The sequence below is a fragment of the Acartia tonsa genome, chromosome 7 (assembly GCF_053477335.1).
Source record: "Acartia tonsa isolate MP-2025a chromosome 7, ASM5347733v1, whole genome shotgun sequence".
Lineage (NCBI taxonomy): Eukaryota > Metazoa > Arthropoda > Copepoda > Calanoida > Acartiidae > Acartia > Acartia tonsa.
Genome location: NC_137266.1, coordinates 27,252,737 through 27,272,846, shown reverse-complemented (window position 1 = coordinate 27,272,846; position 20,110 = coordinate 27,252,737). Strand labels below are relative to the sequence as shown.

At 30.8% G+C, this 20,110-nt stretch overlaps 1 protein-coding gene across 1 annotated transcript in view; it reads left to right on the top strand.

The window, feature by feature from the left end:
• Positions 1–20,110, top strand: part of LOC145325176 (epidermal growth factor receptor kinase substrate 8-like) — a 44,442-nt gene that overhangs the window by 8,166 nt on the left and 16,166 nt on the right. Inside the window, exons 7-17 of the mRNA XM_080168043.1 lie at positions 3,132–3,213; positions 6,250–6,297; positions 7,524–7,592; positions 11,864–11,928; positions 12,883–12,929; positions 14,151–14,238; positions 14,829–14,889; positions 15,481–15,564; positions 17,236–17,297; positions 17,576–17,670; positions 19,276–19,357. Of these exons, the coding sequence (XP_080024169.1) occupies positions 3,132–3,213; positions 6,250–6,297; positions 7,524–7,592; positions 11,864–11,928; positions 12,883–12,929; positions 14,151–14,238; positions 14,829–14,889; positions 15,481–15,564; positions 17,236–17,297; positions 17,576–17,670; positions 19,276–19,357 (783 nt within the window). The remainder of the gene's footprint in view (positions 1–3,131; positions 3,214–6,249; positions 6,298–7,523; positions 7,593–11,863; positions 11,929–12,882; positions 12,930–14,150; positions 14,239–14,828; positions 14,890–15,480; positions 15,565–17,235; positions 17,298–17,575; positions 17,671–19,275; positions 19,358–20,110) is intronic.

Below are 20,110 nucleotides of genomic sequence, written 5' to 3'. Positions count from 1 at the left end.
ATATAATAATTATTTTTATTTTCATTATTTTTCAAAAAATTCTTGATGTTCATTAACGTTAAAATTTGTAGAACAACAACATTGATTTTATTCACGTAATTATTTTAAGTTTAATTCTTGTCTTTTGAAATTAGAATTAAATTAGATTTGCACAATTTCTTTTAAAGAAGGTGTATCAACTTTTTTGCTTTTTATTTAAGATAGCTAGCCGGTTCTTTCAGTAAGTAGTAGATGTAAAATTTTTCATAGAATTCAGATATGCAATCGGTTTTTTTGTAGACCTCTTATTTTTTAAGTAATTTAAGTTTTTTAAAAAAATAATTAAGTCGGTTTTAAGGTACTAAAACGCAACAAAATAAAAGAAGAAAATAGCCAGTATGAACAAAAATAGTAAGATCTTTATTTTGACACCTTACTTTTAAAATTCTGTTGAGTAATTGTTGAAAAAATCTATTTTTTTAACCTCGGTTTAATCAAAACATTAAACCTAAATATTTTCTCATACAGAATTAAAAATATGGGTTCATATATACCATTAGAATGAGAAAAATAATATGAATTCATTCTAAGCAAAATTGAAAAAGTTTAAAAAAATTGTAATAAAAAAAAGAAAAAATAAAAAGTTTATTTTAAGAATTGTAACTACTAAACTAGCCAATCACAAATCGCAAAAATTGACGAATCGGGAAACCTAACCTATAAAATTAACCTATAGAATTGCCAGAAAAAAAGGAGAACGTTCATACAATATATACAATAGATACTACAATAAATATAGTGATATTAAAGAACATGTAAAGAATGAAAAATTATGAACAAATATACATCAGTCTGTTTATAAACTTCAAAACAATGCAGTTAAAAATACATTATTGTTTCTTGTGTTTCAAAAATATCTGCTACATTGCATTGTCTTTTGTTTAGGTTTTGTTCAGGTTTGGTTCAAGCTAACCCTTTAAAGCCGAAAATTATGATTTTTAAAATAAACTTATTTTTTTATTATAGTTTTATAAAACTTTTTCAATTTTGCTTAGAACAGATTCGTAATATTTTTCTGATTCTAAAGGTATATATGAACCCATGTTTTTTATGTCTGTTTGAGAAAATATTTAGGTCTAAAGTTTTTATTACACCGAGGTTAAAAAAATAGATTTTTTCAATAATTACTCAACAGAATTTTAAAAGTAAGGTGTCAAATTAAAGATCTTACTATTTTTGTTCATACTGGCCATTTTCTTCTTTTATTTTGTTGCGTTTAAGTACCTTAAAACCGACTCAATTATTTTTTTTAAAAACTTAAATTACTTAAAAAATAAGAGGTCTACAAAAAAACCGATTGCATATCTGAATTCTATAAAAAAATTTACATCTACTACTTACTGAAAAAACCGGCTAGCTATCTTAAATAAAAAGCAAAAAAGTTGATACAACTTCTTTCGTAATAAATGAAATTTTTTTTAAAAATATTTATTTTTGACTTGTATCAACAAAATCAATTAATTAAGCCGTTTACAAGGTCCTGCTAGTTATATACATCTTACTATTAAATTTACAAAATTATTCATGATTCATTACGTTTATTTTTCAAATACTTTTTGGTGAATTACCTACGTTTTATTCTTCTATTTTTTCCTGAAGTTAACCGTTTTCGCCATTTTGACAGGGTTCGGAAGCCGCGCCTCAGCCACGCAAAAGACTCAGTTTTAAACCTGCTTGTGAGCAGAAAAAGAAATTTCAGAAAGAAGGATTGTCTTCTAAAGAGCAGTTTTATACATCCAGCTGAATTTTATAGTGATAAAATGAAGATTTCACTGAGGCTTACACGCTGCTTACGCGCGGCTTCCGAACCCTGATTTTAGACATAAAATTTCCAAACAAAAAAAATAATATTTCTAGCAACTTTTTGAAAATTTTGTCCTCATATATTCTTTTGTTTTTAAAGTAAATTTAGATTTAAATGATGTAATCAAAATCCTTCATTAAATATTAGCAGATAAAATGACAAAATAAAATAAGATAAGAAGTTTAAATGCATTTTACAGACTTCTGTTTACATTTGATATAGAACTCATGGAAAGGGGAAAATTTGTTGTCAATTAAGTCATCTAATGTGACCTTTATTGGTTAATTGTTCATCCAGTAGGAGAAGAGGGAATGGGGTAAATGGGGTTGATGGGGGTTATCATCATTTTAGCCAGCTGTGAGTATCACTTTATTGAGTACATGAAACTCTGGTGCAACATCCAAGTAATAATATATCGATTTTTTTATATATCATCGCAAAACTACGTAATAATTTTCTAGCAAAGCGAAGCTTTTCTATAACTTAATTTTTTACTCCCGTCCATTAGTACGGGACTACTACTTAACTCACTCACAAAAAGTAGTATTGTCCTAAAGTAAAGTCTTAAAAAGTAGCTCTTTATAATTGCAGCTAAAATGTTAATATGGTTTTCTTTACTAAACTATTAACTTCGCCTTTTATTATAAGATTAAACGTATTTTAGGAAAGTTTGATTTTTTTTTGTATACTTATTGTAAATTTTTTGCAACGATTAGAAAGTTTTTTCATTAACTCATATTATTAGATGGAAAGTTTAGAAGAAAAAAAAGGTTGGTAATGCCCCTTTAGTCGCAAGTGGAACAATCATAATCCCCATCGATCATCTATACCTTAAATGACTGGGGGGAAAATGCATAATCAGGACGCTTAATAACAGAATAGCTATTCTATAAATAGGGTTTCTTAATATATCAACCAATCAAGGATGAAAACATATGCTAAAATTTAAAGTAGTAAGGATTCGTTTGTCTGTAGTTACAGATATATTGAAAAACTGATATGAAAGGGTTGTAGTTTTCAGGGAAGCTTTAGGGACACTTTGAGGAAGTGTGGGGTGGGGGGGGGGGGGTTATCAACTCTCTCTTTTCAATTTTAGTTTTAAACCGCAAAGTATAAAATAAATTCCTAGAGGTTATTTTTTCAAGTGGCGATTTCTCATGGAAGAGTGAGGGTACCCTTCAACAATTAGTTATAAACATTCGTTTTTCTGAATCTATAAGAATATTTACTTTGAAGGAGAACCATATCAGTTCAGTGATTCTTCGTAACATTTTCTATAACTTTTTAGTGCACCGAAGAAACACGTCCTCTAGTCTGTCTGTGAATTCTGATTTGGACGCAAAACCAATTGACAAGAAAGATATAGTAAGGTAAAACAAATTCTAGATCAAAGCTACTCTGTAATTACAATTTTACGTATGTTTGTCCCTCTATTATGACTTGAATACAAAAGATGTATAGTCAATAGGGTGGGTCGATTTTGGGCATTTTTTTTCTGAGGCCAAAGCGGGGATCTGCAAATGATTTGTATGAGTATAATACACCTCTGGATGATTTAAAATTTATCCCAAGTCTTAAAACCGCTGACGACCAGACATTCAATTGTATAGCTATTTGTAAATGGGAGTCAAATTATTTTTGAATCAGAACTATGGCTTCATGGTGCTCCCAGGAAAGGCATTGAGGAGTAGAATCAGGAACTTTTGACCGTTTCAAAAAATCTCGTTCCTAGCCTGAGAAAATCTAAAAAACTTCTACAAATTAGACAATTCTCAATAAACCTTAAAAAATTGTGGTTTTTTAATGATTTCTAAGGCTAGGAACGAGATATTTTGAAACGGACAAAAGTTCCTGATTCAGCTCCTCAATGCCTTTCCAGGGAGCACCATGAAGCCATAGTACTAATTCAAAAAAAATTAAATGTCGACTTTGCATATTAATAAGTAATGAAATATATTTTTTAGTGGTCGCGTTCTAAAACTCAATTTTTTAAAATTCTTTTTCGGTCAGAAATGTTTTTAAGGTTAATTTTATCTGTTGCATATCCCCTCTTTGTCTAATTCCGATATGAACCCGCGTCATCCAAAAATGAACAACTTATAGACATAATTGTTTAAAATTGAATATAATTTTTTATTTATTTTTCTGAAAGTAAATATTAATTAAAGGATTTGTACTTTCATGAAAATTTCAGGGAGGAAGTTGACAATCTAATTTATTTAACTTATCATGTTAATTTACATCCTTTCTTTCCCCCAAAACATTTTAAGTTTTTTATTGCAGAACTTCACATAATGTACTATAAATAATAAATATTTTTTATTGTCCAATGCCTAAATCCTGTCAAAGATTTAATAAATTTTCTAAAAATATGTCCAGATATTTAGAACGTGCTAAATACATATGAAAACAGCACTATTGTTTTGAATTTTAACAAAGCATACCAAAACCAAGCTTAAGAAGGGGCTATATAAAATAAACACCCCTTAAGAGGCTATATCACAAAACCAACTATAGACGAAAATATTTCTTCAGCAATTAAAAATTCTGGTTTACACCCCACTGAATGTATTAGTACACCCTAAAGCTCACAATCATCTAAAAAACACTTAATGTCCATATTACACCTTTCTTTATTTTGGTTTAAGGGGGTTGTAATAATTTTTGGATGTGCTAGCATTACCCTGTGCACGCCTCTTATTTAGAATCATTACGAGTAAAGAAATTCTCTAAAATCTTTAAAAGTTAATGATAAGATGTCAAATACATTTTTATGACAGTTCTCCAGTAAGGTAGGGAAAAACCCCTAATAGTCCATATAACCCTCTCCCTTCCCAACAAAATTTTTAATTCTTGTGATTGCTTACAAAAAAATGTAGAATATACGTGGATATTATGACAGGGGAAAAATTTTCGACAATTTAGGCTCCTAACATGGACATCATTTCTTGACCAGTTTGTTTATCCAAAACGAGGAGAGGGAATGAGGGGTAGGTGAGGTTATATTAGTCAGCTGTGAGTAACAAATTATTAGAGTACATGAAAATCTGGTGCAACATCCAAGTAATTGATATTATTGTTGTCGCTTCTGGCATCTTGGTGTTGATTTGATTTCTCCACCCCCCCCCCCCCTCCTTTTCTGCATAAATAGATATATTCACTAGAATCACAACCTCGGCAATTCAGCGACAGAGAAACGGACAGACATCGTTCTACTTTGTCTCATATATAAGTACCAAAAGTTAGAAATGCCAAAATTGTTATTCATTGTGGTAAAGTGGTTTTTTTTTAATTTGTTATTATTTATCCTTAATAAGGAAAGTGTCTCTGTCTATATTGTACTGTACAAATTTAAAGATATTTGTAGAGTACAAATATTTATAAATTCTGACCTATTTCTATACATAAATCTAATAATTTTTTTTTCTTCTAAAATTACAACTAAATGTTACCAATTACATTAATATTAGAACAAAGAAGGTAATTTTTACTCGTTACTCAGTAAAGTTGGGTTCAAGCTTCCAGTCAAATGCGCTTATTAGGTCAAATTCATAGTATACGTTTGGTTGCAATTAAGATCAGTTTGACCAAATAAGCGCATTTGACTGGAAGCTTGCAACCAACTGTACAGAATTTTTGTGTATTATGTTAAATTTTTCAATGCAAATAATTGGTTTAGAAAAAAAAATATTTGCATTGAACTGAGCTGGATCTTTAAATCGTTTTAGTGGTTAGCCAAATCTGTTCGGCTCACCCCGATCTAGCTCACCCCGATCTGGCTCACCACTAAAATGATTTAAAGATCCCTCAGAGTAATGTTTTTTTATTGTATTAATATAAAGTGAATTATATAAAATTGTTCTGTAAGCAACAAGTTTACCCCAAACTAAAAGACCTTTTTGGTCTCTAAAAAATTTTCTAATCAACAGTAAAAATTAATTTTTAAATTCCCCAATTAGTCGGGGGCTTAATTCAAATTTAGGATCTGCAGTCTGATTCTACAGGTGCCCAAGTATATTTTCGACCCCCCTTTCAAAAATAGGTTGAAAACAGTTTAAGTAATGCTGCTTTATAATTTGTTTTGTATGTCCGTCCGTAAATCTATGGGGTTTATGTGATTTTCTCAGCTGTTAGTCAAGATGGACGGCTGATTTTTTAAAGATTCATTATACTAAAAGTATCAAGTATCTAATTTTCTTTTTCTGTTGGTCTCTTCGTAATGCTACAAAAAATAAACATAAATATATATATTATATATAAATCATGATGATATTCCTGATGTTATAAAAGGTTTCGTGATGCTTGATTTTAATAAACACTTATAATCTCCATACCGTATTCCCATAAATGATACTTTGTGCTTCGCTACTTATGGATGTTGTCATCCTTGTTTTAAATTTTTTTAGAGCTGAGAGTCTTATGATGAACAAACCAAGTTTTATTTACGAACACAGGAACAATTATTTTAGTATTCAACCTTTAAAAAAATAGGATGTTTGTCTGTCTGTCGTAAAGATCTCACTAAATGATGAAATACTTAGGAGTTCAACTCAAAATAAGTCATAATCAAAGAGATTAAAAAGGTTGCATAGTTGTTATTACCCCTCCTAAAATCTGTTGGCAGGGGTAAATTTCTTTTACCCCCCCCCCCCCCTTGGAGTCCTTGTACTCCTGTCCCACTTCTTGGTTACTTCAATACATGTACATGCATATAAAGCTTCTTTAGATTTAGTTTAGAATAGTGAAGTATAAAAAAATGAGGGAGGAGATATTTGACTGTAAATCATACTGATACCCAACGTTTTAAAAACAAGGTCTCTAATTTGTTTTCTTAAAAATTTGGGTAAATTTAAAACTGGTTGTTTGAAACAAGTAGTGTTTGATAGGGTAACTTTATCTAACATCATTGGGGATATACATATATATATCAATATTATTTTCCATTGTTTCATGATAAAATGAATGATTCTTGTCATTTTCTTCTCATAAATAAAGTTAGAACAATATTAAGATAAATGCACTTTGGTAACTTTTTAAGGATAGTAAGGGATAGGACAATGGACAGTAAATCAATAATCATCCTCAATGATGATAAACAAAATTATACATCTGTAGATCTCAATTATTGTTTGGACACTTCTAGTTTAGAACTAACCAATCAAAATTCACTAAGAGTATCCAAAGTTTTGAGCCAACTACTAAGATATAGCAGCTACCACATATTTAGTGAATGTTTGTCTGTATGACCTAAAATTTTAGTTATTGTTGGATTTTAAAATCATAAAATACCAAACTTTTATCTGCAAAAGTAAGCAAATATAAAACTAATAGGATGTCTATGTGTTTGTCTGTACCAAAGGTTCTTGCTAACCGATATGGACCCATATGGTTCTGCTTAACAATGTAGCATCTCATAGGTCCAGGGAAAGTTTATTTTTATTCTTGGGGAGGGTACCACCGTCTTTCGAGGAGAATCAACTCTTAAAAATGACCACTCAAAAAAAATTTCTTTTTATTTTAAAAATGAAAACTTGGGAAGGGGTCGATGTGGAGGACTCTAGGGGCGTAGACGCTACAGATTATAAAAAGTATTAATTTATTATTAATCTTGTTATTGCTGAGCTACTTATGTACTAAATGGTTCATGCTCCTAAAGTAAATTGTTTTGTTATGTGACTAGTGATGACCCTGTAGAAAAGAATAAGATACTTCTCAACTACTGCTCTGAAGATATTATGTCGTTTTGCAGGTAAGCAAATTTTAAAACTTTATGTAGAAATATAAGGGGAGGGCCTGATACCTATTATAGTGTATCTATGTGTCAGTCTCTCTGTATCAAAGTATCTTGCTAGTCGGTGAACTGATAAGGTTCTTCTTTACGGCTAAGCTTTGCATAGGAACTGAGAAGGTTCATGTTTATTTTGTGAAAGGTAACCCACCCTCTAAATATAATAACTCCTAGAATAATTGATCTTGGCTCCGAATACAATATAGTTCCACCAGATAAAAACAGTTCTGAACCATGATACAAGAAATACATAATAGTTTGTTGGATCATATTGCATAAGACAATAAGAAGTACGATTGTCCAAGAGTTCTAGGAGATACTAATTTAAAACAGGTAGGATAAGCAGAAAAAAAATAAAAACTGAAGAGCCCATAACCATCCCAGGATGTATGGAGTCATTGTGAAGATTCTATAAAAAGACAACTCAATCAAACAATTCACAAAATAAAAAAAAAGTATGACAACATTCATAAAAGCGAAGCTCTGAAACGGTATGACAGACGAACATTAACTCTTGTAAAGTATCAGAACTGAATAATATACAAAATATAAATATATAAGTTTTGACAAAATTATACGTTAATCTGTTGCAATACTTCTTAAATACAGAATACTGTTTAAGGATATATTGACATTTTTAGGATTTGATTATAAAGTTGCTTCACTTATGAAATTGTACCTTATTGTGATAGGAATCAGTACTCCAAAAATCAGATCAATCGGATGATTATATCACATAAAAAATTGTTGTTAAAAAAGTTAAAAATCAACATGTTTAAAATGGACGTACGGACATTCTGGTAACGGTTTCTAAATCGTACCTAACTACTACAGGAATCATCATGCAAAGTTTAGAATCGACAGGACAATTATAACATGCCTAAAATAACGAAAAGAACTATTCGTTACGTACGTACAAACCCTAATTATGGGAAAGCTTTGCTTTTAAAAACAGACAGATAGATAACGGACAGACAAGGTACTACTTTGTATTATAGATATAAGGTTAATTGGTTTTTATATTCTTTTTCTCGCGGTGATAAATCATATTTCAACCAATAAATTCTACATTATCTTAAAACATGACCTTTCTATTTTTAGTAGCTTAGCTACTATATAACTATGAGAAGTCTGTCTGTATGTCTGTTAATTCTCAATTATGTTAGAAGATGATATGGTTTTCACGAACCACCCTTCCCTACCCTAAAGTTTTTTTAATTAATAGACAATAAGGGGGGCTAGGGGTTTAGTGATTTATTTAATAATTATTATTTATTAATGATTTAACTTAGTTAGGTATCTAGGGGTACTTGAGGGAAGTTGGGGGGGGGGGGGGGGGATTTCGACCCTCCACATTTAATTTTCAAAATACAAAAAAAAATTAAAATAGATGTCGCCAAACATCGCTATAAGAAGCTTCACCATATAGATTTAGAAATTTGCGAGATCTTTCATAATAAACACACACACACAAACATCCTATTACTTATTTATAAGGATAACTTTCCGTACTGTCCTGTAATGTTACTGAGATTGTATACAATCATAGACGTCCAAAGAGGAGGGAGGGGTAGGAGAGTGTCAACCCCTTAAATCTTAAAATTAAAGTAGATTACTCCCCTCAGACTATGGAAGCCCTTCACAGTGCGTATGAAGGTACTTTGACTCTTGTGTCAGAACCTAAATTGGGACATAGTGCATTTCATTACCCTAGGTTAGGTAACTTCATTTCACTTTTCAATAAAATCTAAAATGCAGCCGTTTTTGAGAAAATTAGATTTGCAAATTTCAAGTTCAATTTTCATCCACTAGGAGTGCATAATCATGACAAGAAAAGCAAAGATTATTTATTTAAATTTTTGAACAACTGCTTTTATAAAGTCTGTCATGAAATCTCTCCATATATATTTACTTAAGGCTGAATTTCCGTCATGATTGTGCGGTAACTCTTAGTGGATGAAAATTGAACTTGAAATTTTCAAATCTAATTTTCTAAAAAACGGCTGCATTTTAGATTTTATTGAAAAGTGAATTGAAGTAACCTAACCTAGGGTAATGAAAACACTATGTCCCAATTTAGGTTCTGACACAAAAGTCAAAGCACCTTCATACGCACTGTGCCTTGTATTATATACTAATAAGTCATCCTTTTTAGATTACGTAGAAAATAAATATTTTCTATACTGTAAAATATTTACAATATTATACTGTTCAATTTCATAAACAATAGAACCTAAACACTAGATAAAATATACCAAAATAAATTTTAAGTCCACTTCAAAGCTAAAGCTCGTCCAGGGCTCGGCAACTGTATATTGTCTTTTATAATCAGCCGAAACCATCCGCCCCCTTTATTATTACTATCCAAAAACAAAACAAAAATGAATTGCAAATTCAAGTTTAAACGCTTTTTGATAGCCATTTCCTTTACTACAGCTACATTAGTTTTTTATATGGCTTCGCCTAAACCTTCATGGACAAATGAAAAACTTTCCTGAAAATTGTGAAAAGATTAGTCAAGCCGTCTAAACGATCTTAGCGGACATATATAACTCTGCCCACAGGGCAGGGACCCTGTCCCAATTTTGTATTGGATCTTTGAAATCAGCTAATAGTGTTGAAAATATAAACACAGCTGAGTCATAACAATCCAACAGAAAGTAATTTGCTGGCAGGCGAAAAGGGTCTCCACCCTAGGGCTAGTTACTTGCCTGGATTTTACATCTATGATTATACATTTATTCTTCAAACTGTACCTATTTGTAAAACAATTTTAGCCGCTAAAGACAGCCAATTTAAAATGCGACTGCTAAGTCTTTTAATTAAAGTACATTGCTTATATAAACGTAAACACGACATGATAAATTTTAGTTCCAGAAATATATAATGAATTTGAAAATAATGTTTTTATATTTATCTTATTTATTTGTCTTTTCAAGTGATGATGTTGTTCTTTTCTTTGTTGTGAAACTCTGAAAAAAGTATATTGATTATTTCGGGAATTAATGCCAACTAGCAATTTCATTAAAATGGCCTAAAACCATTGGCAAAACCTACATCAAAAAATAAAATAGAATAAAGCCATCCAGAGACATATGTGAAGCTTCCCTGTATTATAAAACTTAGTCGGTTTATTAGTTAATAAAAATCTACAAACAAACAAAAAATCCTTATTGCATTACATAATAAGATTGTTTAGATATATATAAATGAAATCTACTCAATAAACATTATGGTTGTGTTTGTTGTCATCCTTGTTTTTCATGGCTTTATACACACATACCAACACTTCCCACTTATTCCCAGGACAGCTAAACTTTAATTCCCTACACACCTTAACTAGAATAGAAAATTTGAGAGAAAAAAAACTATGCAAAAAAAATATTAAAATATGAACAGATATTATCAATATTTCATAATAGAAAAAAAAACAGATATAGCCAGCCGCTTATAAATATGTTAGCTAGCCGCAGCTAACCTGAAGTTGAAGCCACCAGTAAGTAAAAAATTCGCCAATTCGCATTTCTTCCGCAACATATTCAGATAATTTTAAAATTTGTTGCGGAAAATTGCCTAAAGCCCAGTTCAAAATACTTTTTAAGATCGACCAATTTTTCTAAGGTTGATATATAAAAGTTAATCCTTAATTTCTATAGGTCTTTTGTGAACTAGACTTATGTATTGCCCGGAACCTAGAAAATTGTAAAATCAGCTACCTGAAAATAAACAATTTGAAGCTGTAGCAAAACCGCATCTTCAGCATATCTGGGAATGGGCGGCCACCGAGCCCTGATAAAAGATATTTTAAAATTTTTATTTTAAATATTTTTGGTCAAGCTTCATTCTTGCAATTTTTAGGTTTAGGTGAATTACGTAATTATTGTTAGCGTATATACTTATAGTTAGGCTTTCGCAGTGTTCAAATCATTAGTGGGAAAAGTAAATAAGTAATAAATAAGTAAAACCTAAAATTATCCAGGACCTATACAATGCTTCCGTAAAATGAAAAACCAAATCTGCGCAAATTATGGAGAATATTTTCAGCATTATCATCAAAATTTAATGTCATCGAAATTAACAAAGGATCGAATTTCACAATCTACCTTATACAGAAAATCTTAGCATAAATTTGAGATCTGTAATGTGTTTTATTAATGATTTTGCTAGTGGGGGTAAATCTACATCAATGTTTATTACAAATATTCATTATGCATTATTAATTTTACTTATAGGGGCCTCCAGGATAGTAAGCTAAATATACCTGGTAGTAGAGGAATTACCAGCTATAGAGCTACAGGTATTAATATTTATATTATCTCCATAGTAAGCTAAATATACCTGGTAGTAGAGGAATTACCAGCTATAGAGCTACAGGTATTAATATTTATATTATCTCCATAGTAAGCTAAATATACCTGGTAGTAGAGGAATTACCAGCTATAGAGCTACAGGTATTAATATTTATATTATCTCCATAGTAAGCTAAATATACCTGGTAGTAGAGGAATTACCAGCTATAGAGCTACAGGTATTAATATTTATATTATCTCCATAGTAAGCTAAATATACCTGGTAGTAGAGGAATTACCAGCTATAGAGCTACAGGTATTAATATTTATATTATCTCCATAGTAAGCTAAATATACCTGGTAGTAGAGGAATTACCAGCTATAGAGCTACAGGTATTAATATTTATATTATCAGAGAATAGAAGCTGTAACTAATTGAGTAGCTTTTTGTTATAAAATTCTGCAATTTTATATTATTATCCTCATTTCTAAATTGAAGATTTGTTGGGTTTTATTGACATCATAATTTGACATAAGTCTGAGAATTAGATAAGAAATAAAAAGCAAATTAGATTACAACAATATGAAGAACTATTTAAAAAATTAACTAGTTCCTTCTTTTGGTTGCTTGAAATTGAGAAGCCATAGGTGGGAAGAGGAAAATATAATCGGTTAGGTAATATTGGGTAATAGGCAGCTCCGCAGGGTTAGGGCACCACAGTTATAGGCCCCTAAGGATTAGGCCCTCTCACAGGTGTTGGGAATTGGACAAAACTACCAATTACCTATTTTCAATTTTTATCGAAGATAATTGGGTATATTGCTCTAATGGCACTTTAAGAGAAAGCTGTGAAATTTTTCATCATCATTTGTTGGAAGATTAATTTATAATCCCTTGTACTTTCTCTTTATCCCAGCCCAAAGTTTTTAGTCACTGTTAATAAAATATTATTTTGTTTCAGAATTGATGACAACTTTCCAGAAAGTTAAACTAACATTCAATCTTTTGGTAAGATTTTTAGATTGGCGCAGCTATTCCATATTTAGCTTAAGTCCGTTATTTTGATATGTTCTCAAACTTCTTTGTTTATTGGCCGATTTTTTAAATTTAAAAAAATTGTAAATGTTAATTTGGTATCTAGAGGATATATCCTATTATGTGAAGAAGTAAAGTTTTCTTATGTCTGAAGCTAAAGATTTAAATAATTGAATGAGTGTTCCTTATTAGGAAAGCTTTGGTCATATGATGGTATGAGCTTTTTCAATTTTAGATTGAAGGCATTGGATGGTTTCAGGCTATTTTTCTGCCACTTCTTAACCATTTAAATAGGGCCCCTCGATGCTAGGGACACAGTCACTGGTTATATTTTACACTATCATTAATTGACAATACCTATCAATCTGTTTTGATTATGATTCTATTGTATCAGCCAACTTTTTATCTGAATCTAAAAATGTTTTTGTTTATGTACATAATTGCCCTTGTTTATAAAGTTTAATCAAAATCTGAATTTTATATGAAAGGTACATTTTAGAGAGAAATTTAAATATTAATTATTATTTTTCCTTTTTAATTAAATGCGCATAAATAAATATTGATGTGATATTGATTGCTTTTCTTGTGAATGATTTTGAACAAATATAATTATTTGACATAAAATTAAAGTTTTTTTTCCATATAATCATTGATTTAAAAAGTACTGAGCTGGATCTTTAAAGTTGTAGCCGTTGCCGCGGCAACGGCTACGCATTTAAAGATCCAATTCTGGGTCTAAGGGAAAAATAGATATTATTTATTTTATTATCATTACATTACGAGTAATAATTGCGGTCCTACGACAAACGTCGGAGTGGACAAACGTCAGAGTGGACACTTAACCTAACCTAACCTATTTTAGACCATCTTATAGGGTTATTTGTTCATTCATATCTTAACCTAACCTAATCTGTATATAAATACTTAATAAAATTAATATTTTAACACTCCTGCGTTTGTCCACTCCGAAGTTTTGGACTCCTGCGTTTGTCCTGGAACCCATAATTGCATTTGATATGGTTTTAAGATTTCTATTTTAATTCATTAAACAATGATAAAAAAAATCAATAGTCTTTTAATTACCTCTTGAGACAAAGCCCAAAGAGGCTAAACGCGAAGCCGCTAGTTGCTTTTTATAATATGATAATTTCCAAAAACTGCAACCACTATCTAACATTTTTATTCTTGTTTTAGGTCAAGTTAAATCCGCATATCAGAGAACCAAATGCCACAGATGTTTTGAGATATTTGATGCCGGACCTCCAGTTTCTTATTCAAGAAGGTATGCTGCAGATAGCAAAATCCTAATATTAAAGTAACAGGATGTCTATGAGTCTGACTGTCTGTTTTTTTGAGACAACGTGCCTCAAGAAATCAGCCATGTGACGTCAAAGAAGTAAGGGATTATCCATCTCTTTTTTAGAGGCTTTTTTCCACTTCTCAACTCATCTTCCTAATTTTTATGTCGTCACATGGCTGATTTTTGAGACACTATATCCCCCAACGTCTGTTTGTACCGAAGAATGTTGTCAACTGATGAACTGATATGGTTCTCCTTTACAATGCTTCTTCTCATAGATCCTTGGAAGGTTGATGCCATTTTTGTGAAAGGGTACCACCACCCACTCAAAAGAAATCGCCATTAAAAAAATGATACCTCCAAAATTTTCTTTTTCTTTATTTAAAAACTAAATTATAATATTCGATATAGAATTCCAACTTATAAGTTTTAGGACAAGGTCTTTTGGTTGTCTATTAATATTTTTATATTTGATGTAATTTCTACTGAACTTCTTATAATTACTCCCGGAGCCAAGTCTCATTTAAGATAGAAAATTAACCAATATGTTGAAGTTTCAATTTTTTTTTAAGGATTACACATGTTTGGTGATGCTATCCAGTGCAATGTTGTCACCCCTTTGCTTACTGCTAAGTAAGTAAAAAAAAGTACATATTAGATGTAATGCTTTACAGACAATCATACAGACAGGCATCAAATTTGGGGGCAGATAAAAAGGTCGTCAATTCTACTATGCGCTGCGGAAAATTACGTATAACGTAGGTTTCGTGATATTTTTTCGTTGTTGGTATAAGCTCTTGTTTGACGAATTGACACACAGGAAGTTGGACTTGCCATACTAATTCAAATTTGCACTGTTAGAAATACAAATTAAAATATAATAAAATATATTTATGTATTATGTCATTAACCTAATTTGCCCATAATTATTTTCTTCGAACTTCAATTTTGCAATAATGATCGTTCCCTTGAAGTTAGCAGTAAAGACTTGAATTAAATTAATAAAATATACAGAATTTAATGCAAATATTTTTTGCATTTTTAATTAGTTTTCAATGTAATCGAGGCTACTCTTTAGTTCAGCGTCTCTATTTGGCCTTCTGTATGTAACGTACTATGGGTTCAGCTAATAAATTTTGGCATGTAGAAATAATCTTTATTGTAATTTGTTTTGCAAAACTCCATGCAAAAAGAACTCTTCTGATTAAATAAACATCTTTTTAGTGCCATCCAGTTTTTGGGCCATGCCTTGACATCAAAAGAGCGAGATATCTGGGACTCTTGTGGGCCTTTATGGCAAACATCCAGGTAAAATAAACCGTTCTTAAGATATTAATGTTCAAATAAGGGACAATATGTCGGAATGTATAATTTGTGGCTAAAACGAACCAATCTACGGGGCTTATACTAGCGGGGCTTCAATATAACCCAACCTAACCTTATGTAAAACAATAACACCCCCCCCCCTTTCCATGTTTTCAAAAACCGCTAAGAAGTATGTACCAACAAGTCTTGAATAAGATAAAAAAAAAAGAGTACTTTTTTATAATGTATATAATTGTCCATCTCATATACATTTCTAATTAAAACTTTTTCTTTTCATCATTAGTTTGGACAAAACTTATTTCATTATTTTCTCTTTTCCTTGTAAAATATTAAAAACAAGGTTGATACAATCCATACGTGAAGAAGCTATGAAAGTCTTTGATTCTCGAATGTTTAAGCTTCGCTTTTTGTTGATTGCATCCTTGTTTTTCACCGCTTCAAACAAGGGAACAAAAGGGAAAAGACAATTGAACTATAAATTAATGTGCATTCACAATGATGATAAACAAACCTAAAATTTGAATCTGTTCGCCAGTTAAGGAAATCTAGTTTAGTTTTATAGACAGCGGAAACGTAATTATTTAAATTTGTTTCTAAAGTATTTGAATGTATATAAGAATATCGGACAAAGTTGTATTAGCTAATTTAAAACTTTGTATACGAAAAAGTTTCACTATAATATTTTTGTTTCATGTACATTATTATTAGTAGCGAAGCTACTCTATAATTCGAAATGTCCGTCTGAGACAGAAAGGGGTAAACGTGATTTTTGTGAGCTGAAATTTTCAGGGATTAATTATGTTAACAGTCTTCAAATTTTCACCAAGTTGCATTAAGATTCGTCAATTGGTTGGGGTGCTAGATCGATTCCTATAGTTTAAAGTTTTCATGATTATCTCAACTCCCATTCACCATAGACGGCTGAAATTTTCTGGGATTGAATACTTTCATATTCCGCATACTTTTATTAAGTTTTATCGAGATTTTGCTCATTGGTTGGGTTGCTAGTTCGATTCCTAGATTTTTAGGTTTTCATAATTTTCTTTACTCTATCTGAGATAATAGGCTTATATTTTTATGGATTAAATAAGTTCACAATTTACTTATCCCCACAAAGTTTCATTAAGATTTGTTAATTTCCTGAGGTGCTAGATCGATTCCTAGATTTTCACGTTATAAATCGTACGAAACTGCAATAAAGTTAATTTTTTTACGGATATCCATCCATAATTTTTGAGCTTCGCTACTTATGGATGTTGTCATCCTTGTAATAAATATATTTATTTCAACTTTCATTTTAACAGTTTCTAAGTTTCATACGGAATAAAAAAAAACTAATTTTTACCTATACAAGAAAAATCTACTTCAAAGATGTTTTTCCAGAATGGCTTAAAATCAAATTATTTTTTTTTCAAAATAAAGTTTGTGTACAGTTTTAAAGAATTTTCACGACTATGTAAATAAAAACTGTTGCTGCCTTGCTGAGAATTAATACTATTTTTTTTCATTTTCTTATCTGTGGAAACTGTTTAAACAATCCCTCAAATACATAATAAAATAAAATACAGGTGGGAGAAAGAATTACTCGCAATATCCACTTATTTTATATCCATTGTTACAAAACAGTTTTATTTGTGAACTTTATTAATTCAGGGCTGAATATGTTGGTGATTATCTACCTTACAAACCTGTTTTCTCTGATGGATGGTCACCAGGTATGCTTCCTAAATTTGGACATTGATGTTCTTGTTATATTTTATTTAAAACGTGTAAAAACATTGTATTATTACATTGTTTTGATCACTCAAATCTGCCTGTTCATGATAACAGCAAAAGTGTAATTAAACTCAAATAATTTTGCGGGGCAGAAAGTGGTCATTAACTATAAAGCTTTGTCCCTAAAAATAAAAATAAAAACCTTTATGAATATTTCTTTAAATATTGTTCAGAAAACCAATGTATAGATTTTTAAAAATTTATTGAAAAATTTCAGGATACATAGATGAAGAGTATCCCGTGGTGACTGCACCTCCCCCTGAACGCCCCCTCTCCCCCATTTATGCGGCCACTTCAGAGATTCAGAGAAAGGTTAGCTTCTACACCGTTCACGAATTCGTTCTTATTAAATGTTTTTAGTAGCGAAGCGACTATATGATTTCAAATGTTCGTCTGTTAGAAACGTTCTTGGGAAAACTGAATTTCTCTGCTGCTATTCAGGGTATACAGCTGATTTTTTTCATTAGCATCTACTCTATATCTTTTTGATTATAAATTGGAGAAAAAAAATATCATTTCAGCTGCTCTTCTAGATAGACAGCTGATTTTTTCGGGTTACGAATTTTTTGATAGCGGTATCTACTTTATATTTAACTTGGTCTGGTAGTCTGTAATGCTCTAGTGATCATCAAATGCCTATAGTGGAATTATGTTTTTACTTTTGCTATGTAAGATAAAAGGCTTATTTTTTTGCTGAAATTTGGTTAACCAATGGATGTTTACTCTAAAACCCATATTGTCCGTTGGTCTATCGGTAATGCTCTTTAATACATTTTTCATAGCTGCAAAGTTCTTAGTTTTAATTCAATAGCTTCGCTACTTATATATTGTCTTCCTTGTTATTTTAATAGAAAAAAAATATTTGGAAATTTAATTTATAAGATTTAGTATAATTGTTTACGAAGTTAAGAATTGATTTCAATGGAAATGTTTATTATGTGTCTTGGAACTTATTTTTTCTAATGTAAGATTTTTAAGAACATTTAAATAAAATGATCTACATTTTAAGAATATATAAAAAGATAATCTTTTTGTGAGAAATTCATTAAAAAAGACTTATCTGTTGGTTGGTTTGTCGGTCTGTATCTTGAATGTAAATCTTTAGAATAAATGTAAGCTTTTAAAAAGGTCGTCTTAACGTCTGTCTTGTTGTCTCTTTCAGTATGTAGTAACTTTATATCTGGTTTCTTACATTGCATTGTAGTGACTAAAACTATTAAAAATTAATTTTAAATCGTTCTTTAAATGTTGGTAAATTGTTCATCTTTATCGGTGTCTGTCTTTCTGTCTGTACCGAAGGATATCACTAACTGCTGACCCGATATGGTTCTCTTTATAATGTAGCTTCTCATAGGTCCTCGGACGTTTCTGACTATTTTGGGGGAGGAAACTACCACCCTCCCCCAATTTTTTTTTCTTTTTCTTTCGAAAACTAAAAAAATGTACCTAAGTGCTTCTGAAGGTATCCGCTCTAAATAATGAAAGATATTGTAAGTTTTTATTCAATGCTAGAACTGATCTTGTAATAGTTAACATTTAAAACATTCCTTCTTTAAAAATCATTTTAGTCTGTTCCTTAAAAATTACGTCCTTTAAAGTACAAAATATATTGATATATTTTCATAGAGTACAAATGAAATATTAAATCTAGCTGATCTTTTTTTGGTTCACATATTTTCTGTTGAAGTGATATAACTAGTTGCTTAACCCCTAGCATCTAGGGGACGCCTAAGAAGGTCAGGAACCACAACAAGATAAATATTTTTTCTCTCTTAAAAGTACAACTAATTCGGTATTATTAAATCTTAAGCTTCAGACAAAAAAAATCTTACTACTTTATATTATAGAATATTTAAATACTTATAGGCACGGGAAACTGCCAATTTTATTTGGGCCTAACAAGAACAACTTTTTCAGATGTCACCTGTCCCACCAAGAACAGACTCGTACAACGGAAATGGAAATGATGTTGGCCCAGTTGTAGACGCACCTATGCCAGGTATGTTTCTATGTATATATTCCCAGATGCGCGCAGTATAAGGGTGTATACACCCAACTTACACCTCTCTACACTCCCCTTGACAACCCCCCTAATACGGCCAAGAGTGGTGTCAAGGTAAATAAGCCATTTTATATCTATTTAAGGCTTAGGAAATCCTTTTAGGCACGCAGGTTTTCCTAGCATATTTGAAAAAATCTGGCTAGCCTATCATAACTAAAGTTTTTAGTTGAAGCAGCATTTGAATGGATTATCGGATAGATATTATTACTTGGATGTTGGACCAGATGAACTCTAACAAAGTGATACTCGCAACTGGCTAAAATAACCCTCGTCTCCCTAATAGTTGATGAACAAAATGACCAATAAATGAGGTTCATGTCAGCAGGATAAATTAGCAACAAATTTTCCCCTGTCAATATAAATCCATGTTTATTCCATATTAATTCATGCAAAAAGCACGTAAAAGCAGGTTTAAAGACCAGAAAGAAATGTTGTGCACAATAAGCAAAAAGTTTTTCCTTAACATTTTATAAGATCTGGGAAAAGAATTTGTTTGAAACTGAATATTCAGGTTGAAATTTAATCTGAGTAAGACGAACAAGGATGAAAATTTCCATTAAAATCCTAACATAATTGTCAACAAATATTTCAATTTTTAATAAAAGTGAAATATTTTAAATAAAGAATGTAGCCTAAACAAGGATGACAACATCCATAAAAACGATGCTTTGAATTGGAAGGACAAACGAA